The 8,922-nt window shown below is 43.0% G+C and overlaps 2 protein-coding genes across 2 annotated transcripts in view; both read left to right on the top strand.

Annotated features, from left to right (window-relative positions):
- The first annotated feature begins 1,551 nt into the window (after positions 1–1,551).
- On the top strand, positions 1,552–4,868 carry cUnh11orf54 (chromosome Un C11orf54 homolog). The gene is made up of 8 exons (XM_080550104.1): positions 1,552–1,711; positions 1,890–1,988; positions 2,083–2,156; positions 2,254–2,355; positions 3,252–3,428; positions 3,779–3,928; positions 4,267–4,383; positions 4,490–4,868. Exons 1-8 carry the CDS (start codon positions 1,645–1,647, stop codon positions 4,661–4,663), a joined length of 960 nt encoding a protein of 319 aa, XP_080406230.1. The 5' UTR covers positions 1,552–1,644; the 3' UTR covers positions 4,664–4,868.
- A 1,279-nt stretch (positions 4,869–6,147) lies between these two features.
- The window catches only part of LOC308174773 (solute carrier family 25 member 44-like), a 4,706-nt gene continuing 1,931 nt past the window's right edge, over positions 6,148–8,922 (top strand). Inside the window, exons 1-3 of the mRNA XM_080549873.1 lie at positions 6,148–6,373; positions 7,325–8,035; positions 8,633–8,760. Coding sequence (XP_080405999.1) covers positions 7,399–8,035; positions 8,633–8,760 — 765 coding nt within the window. The 5' untranslated portion in view covers positions 6,148–6,373; positions 7,325–7,398. The remainder of the gene's footprint in view (positions 6,374–7,324; positions 8,036–8,632; positions 8,761–8,922) is intronic.

The following is an 8,922-nucleotide window of genomic DNA, read 5'->3' as shown; positions in this document are numbered from 1 at the left end:
AAACAGCCCTAATTCAATCTCTCTGATGTTTTCGGTTGACTGCAGCAGACTCTTTACTTGTAAGGGTGTACTTCAGTGAATGTAGCGGATGTGATTAGGAAGCACGCTCTCATGATGAGGTAGCCCTGTCTGTGTTACATGTGAACTCAAGTGTTGCCCTTGGACATAGACAATGTCCTCTCGGCCTAAAGGCATGGGACTTTCAAGTGGGAGACATGGGTTAAAACCCTGCTGGAGACATGATGTTAGGATAGATATTTTTCAAAGGTCCTATTGTCCATTCTGTAGCACCAGCTGCTTAAATCATGATGTTACATATCTTATCAGTTTTCCTGTTTTAATATGCACATTATCAGTATTGTATCCTAAGAACACATACGACTCATTGTAAGCTACTGTCTGGGAACTGTCTGATGACCATGAATCCAGGTGTTGTAAGAACCGATAAAAAAAACTCTCACGTCTAACACAAGACAACACTCCATTCATAGTTTTAGAATATTCTAATAGGCCATTCAGCTCTTACATCATAGTGGCCAAAAGGGGAAGGACTCTGTGTTTTATGAAAGTATATCATGTATTGTAAACTGAAGAAGAACACCGTTCCTCTTAGATTTCCAGCTGCTGCAGCACTGTTTTGTACTCTACGTGTAATTTTCAATAAATATATATATATCCACTTGTGCAATAGAAAACATCTCTCCTCTTTCTTGGAGCAGTCAACAAAAGAACCGATTCTGATTTTAATTCCAACAATTAGCTAGTCTATTGTAAACCATTCCACTGTCAAGACATGGTAGTCAACACATGTATGCAGACTTAATGGGGAAAAGATTTAAATCATCGGTTTCAATATCAACAACACAACACAAGCTGTCACCTATTCATACTGAGAGAGGAGAGTTGATGCTTTAGTTTAGCACACACACCATGCACTGTAGTGAAAGCATAATACCACCTTTGAGCCAAATGGACAGAATGTGGTTTCATGGACCCATCTTTCCAGTTTCCCAGCATTGATCCGTACCTGTCTGCAGAGTAATCCACATGGCCAGGGACAGGGTGGCATAGCCCTGTCCCCTTTGTCTGTCCACCTGAGCCAAGAGCAGCCTCGAAATACCGTGAGATACTTTCCACGACATCTGCAGGAGGAGTTTCTAGTATAATAACGTCTGATAAGTGATCTGTCTCTGTCACGACTGATAAGTGATCTGTCTCTGTCACGTCTGATGAATCCAACACTAGGTATGGATCATCTCTGTCATGCTGCCCACCAAATGAGGCCATGAGGAGTTCCTCACATTGATAGTTGAAAGTCTATCCAGAACTGTTCAAAAGCTTGCCGAAGCGAGCTGACCCGAGCCGAGCCGGGCCCTGTAGTGGAAAAGCACCAAGTGATTCACCCAAAAGGTCTACAGGACACAATTGACTTGAAAGTGTCTTGGTCAAACACGTGTAACGTAAAAGAATAACCGATGTCTCAGAGCACACTCACACGTGTCCAGAGGATAAACAAGGAAGTAGACTAAGCTACGTCAGAGACTCATAACTGGTTGGACAACCAAGACTGTTTTATGAGTTTTCCTCCGGACCATCAGGTGATCTCAACGTCTCCCACAGCGTGTGACTCCTACAGGACACAGAATGGCAGATACCAGCAAGACTGAGAAGTTTCAGTTACATGTCCCGAATCTAGAGGAATTATGTGACAGTAAGTTAATACGTAGGCTAATTGCTGCATTCAATATTTTTTTTTGTCAAAAGTTCGAACCGACCCACGTCTTTCCTGCAAGTGTAACAAATAGTGATTGAGAGATGACACAATTGTTGATGTTGTTTTAATTCAGTTGTTTATTGTCATCATGTGTATGATTTATGATTTATTGCAGTATTGCAGAAAGGACTGAAAAGCAATTTTGCTGACGCGCAAGTCTGTGTGGTGGAGTGTCCAGATCTGACCCAGGACCCGTTCAGATTCCCGGTCAAAGGTCAGGATCACTTTCTGTTCTCTTCATCTCCCTGCACCCCATTCCCGTTATAAGCTTTGATCATTTTGTACAATTTCCACCGTTATTTCGACAGGTTTGTGCGGCAGACCTCGTATAACAGATGTGGGAGGAGTGCCTTATTTGGTACCCCTGGTCCAACAGGACAAGGTACAGTGCCAGTAAGAAAAAACAAACATGAGTGTATAATAAAACTGTCATATTAATGTTATGAGATAGGTATGTATCTTAAATCCCTCCTCCATAGGAATACAACATGAACATGGTGTCAAAGGAGTTGGAGTTGCCTGGGGCGTTCATTCTCGGGGCAGGAGCTGTGTCCTCCAATACTGTTGGGATGAATGCAGAGGTTTGTATGTCTGTCAACATGAGTTGTTAATGATGTTTTTTAATCTCAATAATTCTGCATAGAATCATGCTGTATTTGGCTGGACTGACTAGCATGATTAGGGTGACCAGACGTCCTGGTTTGTCAGGGAGTTCAAGCTGGGTGTAATAAACCACCAAAACGGCCCCAAACAAACAACTGAGTAGAACTGCATAGCAAAGCAACAATTCTCAAGGCTCACTTGAGCGGAAAAACACACAAGCGCTGAAACAATTGTCCCCCTGTCCTGATGAAAAGGCCTAGGGTGTGTGCATAAACGCATACATGTACGCGTGCATGAACGTGCGGTACACTCAAGGGTCCCCGGTTTAGGGGGTTTGGAAATGTGGTCACCCTAATAAGACTAGGCTCACCAAGTGGTGTTTTACTGTAGGGTCAGTTTCAGCAATGGTTACGTTTCAGCACCCGTTAATTAACGCACAGACATGTTTCCTCAGTAAATTGAATACTATCTCTCAGGCAGGAGGTTGCGGTCACTAAAAAAGCCTGACACTCACACAGCTTTTTCCCTACGGCCATCCGGCTCCTAAAAGCTGCTGGTGTCCCCGCCCCCCCCCCCCCCCGACCTGACCCCCATCTATCTACCCTCCCTCCACCCCTACCCAGAGAGCTATGGACTGTCTTGACCTGAACCCTTGGTCTTTTGGCACTTTTTGCACTTCTTATATTTATATTTATTGATTACTTTTTGCACTATGATGTTGGTTTGCACTGTCTTGTCCTGTCTTGCATCTGTCCTGTTGTAAACTGCGCTCCATTGTTCCAAACCAAATTCCTAACATGTTTACATGTCATGGCAATAATGTCTTCTGATTCTGATTCTGATTCTACTATCCTATTTTATTCTTCGTCCCAAGATGATGCCACTTGTCCTTACTGAAGCTGAGGGGAGGCCTGCGGTGAACAGCAGCTACTTTTCTTCCATCAATCCAGCTGATGGCAAATGCCTCCTGGAGAAATACAGTGATAAATTCTCAGACTGTGACTTTGGACTTCTGGCCAATCTGTATGCGTGTGAGGGGAAGCCTGGGAAGGTAAGGGTGCATGATTTGAAATACCAGATGATGTGTGGTGAAGGGTTAGGGGTTAGCAGTTTTCTAAATTATAGCTATAAGAATATTTATAACGAGTGAAATCTTCGGGCTCAGTTGCAAATGTATTTGGCTTGAATGTTTTAATCATTATTCATGTTCCTAGTCAATAATACTCTCTTCTGGTTATGCATTCACGTAAAAATCAAGTTGTTTTTACATGAACTAAGGCCTTCCCGTGTTTGCTCCTGAGGTTTTAATCAATAAACATTAACTGGAGGATCGTGACTTTGAACTGTTTGAGTAATCAATGCTTCAATGCTCAACTGCTGGTTATTTGTTCTGCCCGTCAGGTCATAGAGGTCAGAGCCAAGAGGAGAACAGGAGAGGAGAGCCTGGTAGGGGCCCTGAGGAAGGCTCTGGAAGCTCACTACCCTGATAAGAGTCTGGCCCTGGGAGGCACCTTCATCATCCAGAAAGGGAAGGCCAAGATCCATATCATGGTAAAAAAAATATAATAATAATAATAATAATCTGCAGAAAGTTTTAGAAAGTCAGTGATGTATTTGATTGGTTTTCCACTTCAACCCATTTCGTGAGCTTAGAATGATAAGGTTCTATTTCCGTTTAGGGTAGTTCAGAGATATTGAGCGTCAAAGTTTTTACATTCCATTATGTTCTGTGAGATGGAACCTTTGTACTTTATTAATTACTAACAAAAAAATGTAAACATTTTTAAAATAACACCACACAGGCATTAATAAACACCTAATGAATCAGATTATGTAAAAAAAAAAAAAACTCACGATTTGTTGTTGCTCTGTCGCTGCCCTGTGAGCAGCCGAGGGAGTTCTCAGCCTGCCCTCTCAACACGGACGATGATGTGAACAAATGGCTGAAATACTTTGAAGTCAGCGCCCCGCTGATCTGCCAGTCTGTGCTGGTCTCTAGAGACCCTGTGAGTATCGACTACATGCAGTACATCTTTAGTATACACGCTTCTCATCTCAACAGGAATATAGTGAGAGTTATTCAAATGGGCTACCCATCTGTTTCCTATCCAGGGTCTGGACCTGCGTGTGGAACACACTCACTGCTTCAGCCACCATGGAGAGGGTGGTCACTACCACATAGACACGACCCCTGACACGGTGGAATATCTCGGTTACTTCATGCCTGCTGAGTTTGTGTACCGCATCGACAGGCCCAAGGACACCCATAAGGTTGGGCGTGACTGATAATGACAAGCAACTTGACAGCAAAGTTATGTTTGAGAAACGAACCTTCTGATCTCGACGTCGTTACTGTATCAGTTATTGATGATCATCTATAATCTAATCACAAGGCATGCTTTTTACAACCAAGAAAATGTGTTTTAAAAGCAGTGCTGTACTCAGAAATAAATAAACTACCCATCATATCCATGAATGTAGGTGTCTGATTTTATTGGAAGGTTTGCCAATATCGTTTTCCTATGTTCTACACACATTCCAAATAAATAGGAGAAACACTGTTTCATAGAATAGCAACACTAATACATTGAAAATCAAATAGCCTAGTCCTATTTATGTAGGCCATTTCTTATGTGTGGCAAATTATGTCAATGAGGAGCATTACATTGACTTCACTACCTGTGTATCATTGCCCACAGCCTGTATTTTTGTATATGACATATTTATGTATCATAGCACATTGTATATAATCTCAATTTATATATACCACTGCACATATACATCCAGTCACCATTGTATGTCATTGCACATCACGCTACCATTTGCACTTTACTGTATAGATACTGTAAATACTGCTACTTATCACTGCAATATAATTGCTATTTGTTGAACTTCTGGTTAGACGCACAATCATTTTGTTGCATTGTCTTGTACTATGTAATGACAATAAAGTGAATCTAATTTTATTTTTTTAACTACCTGTATCATACCCACTTTAGTCCTGGGGCCAAACCATTTTTCATTACCATCTGGGTGGGCAAATTCTAGATGTGATTTTTTTATTCCAATCTATACCTCCCTAGATTATGTTTGGATATGATAGACCTTTTGGTTTGGCAGATTATTAGAGGTGATCACCTCTTAAAGGTATGGACTGCTAGTAAGTAAGTAAGTAAAATGTATTTATACAGCACCTTTCCCAGACCAAGGGTCACAAAGTGATTTACATACAAAGAGGAAACACAAATAAAACACAATACAAGATCGAAAAGCCACAGCAGGTTAAAACAGGCAAACAAGTGAAAATTAAAACAAGTAACAGACAACAGGTGTAACAGCATCAGCAGGACACAGAATCTTGCTCCCCTTCTCATGACGCGCTCGTAGGTCGGGCTGTGGGGTATGGAGGACCAAGTCTGCCAAAATTAACAATAAATATATAGACACATAAATGAATGTATGAACAAATAAATCAATGAATACACACAGTATAACGAAATACATTTCTATATGTATTTATTCTTTTCCACATTTATTCTTTCTTTTCCACATTCATTCTTTCTTTTCCACATTCATTCTTTCTTTTCCACTTTATCAGATCTGTATGCAAATATCTGGGGGCGTATCTTGCATGTTGTCCACGCCCCTACGCATTTTCATTGGTTGATACCGCGCGTGACGTGTGAAAGCAGCGACGCAGTTATCACCACAGACGGGTAGAGAGTCTATAGTCCGTTCTCACACAGCCTGTTTCTCCCTGTTATCATTTCCATGGAATCCCAAACTATGTTACCCTCATAGCTGTTGCAGTGACCTCAGCCACAGTGAATGGACATGGGCATGACTTTTAAAGCAGTATCTTTTTTTGACAGCCTCTATTTAACTAGGCCGCATTATAGAATGTCATTGTCTTGTTTGACACATAACAGCATGGACCTGGAGTCTTGATCTATTTAATAATGGCTATAAGGTAATCTATAATGGCCCTGCTATAAGGTAAGTCACGTTTTTATGTTTTGGTATGTAACAGCCAGAGTTGAAACATGTGTGCTATGCTTGTGCTTGAGTCAGTGTTAATGTAAATGTGATTTCTCACAAGATACACGTGACCTTATCAATGCATTATGATTTTATTTTGTTTTGTAGCTATAATTAAAATATTAGAGTGAAACGCGCCTTGAGCAGTCGTTGTTACAATGTCGCCATTATTGTAAACAACATTTGGTTGCCACTTGGTTCCTCCTGTTTTCAATGTCAGCCCATTGGTTTTTCCTGTTCTGAATGTTAGCAAGCTAGTGCGATGAAAACAATTAACTTGTGTCCTCCTGTCCTGAATGTTATAGTTTAGCTACTGTGATTAAAACAATGTGTCGCCAGGGCGGAACTGTTGAACAGATCTGGTGTTTGTCTTACAACATCTGACGCTGAGGGACATGCAGTGCCTTCTGGCGTTTGTCATGTCCCGTTTTTCAAGCACTCAAAAACTACCAACAAGATATTCTTTCCCCATCAAATTTCGGGAAATTATTGGCAATTGTGCATACGGATGGCATTCACGTTACAAAACAAAATGCTATATCATGTAATAATAAAAAAGCTTAAAATGACTTTAGATAATATATTCAAGAATATTGTTGAATGTTAAGCTCAAAGATCAACATTTCTAGAGGAACTTGAAAGGTCAATGTCATTTGTTGCAATCTGAGGTTGCACTGTTGCCTGTAATATCTTGCTCTATTGAAAGTGGACTAGGTATGTTTGTTGTACATATTTGCTATATGGCAAGTACAGATTTGGGGAAAATGTACAGCTAATGAGTTGCTAGAATGGAATAGAATGGAGCAGTGATTGTCAATTGACAAGTCAAAGTTGACACATGACTGCTGCCGTTGAATTTAGGCTACCAGATAAAAAGAATCTCATTGTTGTCCTTCCTTGTCCTCTCAGACGCAGGAGGAGGGCGAAGGTCTGTTTGACGAGGAAAGAGCTCTGGCCTCCGGTCGGTTGGCCTGCAGTGCAGAATGGTGCCGGAACGCACCATCCAGATCATAGAATGGGAAGACCTGGACAAGAAGAAGTTCTACTCCCTGGGCGTGTTCATGACCCTGACCACCCGCGCCACCGTCTACCCGGCCAGCCTCATCCGCACGCGGCTGCAGGTGCAGAGGGGCAAGTCCCTCTACACGGGCACCTTCGACGCCTTCTGCAAGATCCTGCGGGCCGAGGGCGTGCGGGGCCTCTACCGAGGCTTCGTGGTCAACACCCTGACCATCGCCTCGGGCCAGGCCTACATCACCACCTACGAACTGGTGCGGAGGTCCGTGTCCCACTACTCCTCCAGTAACACGGTGAAGTCTCTGGTGGCGGGCGGGGCGGCCTCCCTGGTGGCCCAGACCATCACGGTGCCCATCGATGTGGTGTCCCAGCAGCTGATGATGCAGGGCCAGGGAGAGCACCTGACCCGCTTCAAGGTCAGGCCCAGGACGGTGACGGTGACTTCCTCCAAGCACAAAGTGACTTTCGGCCAGAGCAGGGACATCGTGAGGCAGGTGTTCGCCGCCGACGGATTCCGGGGGTTTTACAGGGGTTACGTGGCGTCCCTCCTCACCTACATCCCAAACAGTGCCGTTTGGTGGCCTTTTTATCATTTTTATGCAGGTAAATATTAACGATATGTTCGTGAATAATACGAAGTAGATAAAACACCAATCGTCAGTCAGGTAGTCAGGCTAGTAGAAAAGCTGATGGAATAATAGTTATGGTAAATGCTCTTGCTTACAAATATCCATTCTCCAAAGGGTTCTTGTAGTTAGATATGTGGATAGTTGTTTTTTTCCATCATTGCTGTTTGAATTATGTCAGAGAGGCTTCATTTCAGCTAACTCAGAGGCTGAGGGTTGAATGCACATATGGCCTTGGGTAAGGCACTTAGCCCTCAGTTACTTCAGGGGGAATGTCCCTGTAATTCGTAATTGTAAGTCGCTTTGGATAAAAGCGTCTGCTAAATGGCAAAATTATTAATTATTATTATTATAGATGGCTAGAAATGATATTCCAGCATGTCTGTGCTTTGTGGCTCCGGCCTCATGAATGGATAGCTCTCCTTCGACTGGCGTGAAATGTTTTGTCTAGCTCGTGATCCATGAAAAAAAAATATAATAGCGGCTATTCAGACCCAAAAATATGTGAGCATAACGACTGAAAGTGGACTAGGCAGCCCTGATGTTTCTCCTGTGTCATTATTTACATTTCCAGAGCAGCTCTCCAAGCTAGCCCCCGCTGGCTGCCCTCACCTGCTGCTACAGGCCATCGCTGGACCAATGGCTGTGGCCACCGCCTCCACCATCACCAACCCCATGGACGTGGTGCGGGCCAGAGTACAGGTACATGACCCAGAGCCCCTGTGTCCCAGTCCTGGATAGCTGTGTGTGTGTGTGTGTGTGTGTGTGTGTGTGTGTGTGTGTGTGTGTGTGTGTGTGTGTGTCTGTATGTCTGTGACCCAGTCCCGTATAGCTGTGTGTGTGTGTGTGTGTGTGTGTGTGTGT

The sequence above is a fragment of the Nansenia antarctica genome, assembly GCF_963989245.1.
Source record: "Nansenia antarctica genome assembly, chromosome: 20".
NCBI classification, from domain to species: domain Eukaryota; kingdom Metazoa; phylum Chordata; class Actinopteri; order Argentiniformes; family Microstomatidae; genus Nansenia; species Nansenia antarctica.
Note: the sequence above shows the minus strand (reverse complement) of the source record. Positions and strands in the feature narration are given on the sequence as shown.

What these genes read in the sequence shown, in the direction of transcription:
- cUnh11orf54 (XM_080550104.1), top strand. Translation starts at nt 1,645, where the DNA reads ATGGCAGATACCAGCAAGACTGAGAAGTTTCAGTTACATGTCCCGAAT. An exon ending in GTTCAGATTCCCGGTCAAAG is followed by an intron (nt 1,989 to 2,082) that starts GTCAGGATCACT and finishes TTATTTCGACAG; the next exon opens with GTTTGTGCGGCAGACCTCGT. An exon ending in GTGAGGGGAAGCCTGGGAAG is followed by an intron (nt 3,429 to 3,778) that starts GTAAGGGTGCAT and finishes TCTGCCCGTCAG; the next exon opens with GTCATAGAGGTCAGAGCCAA.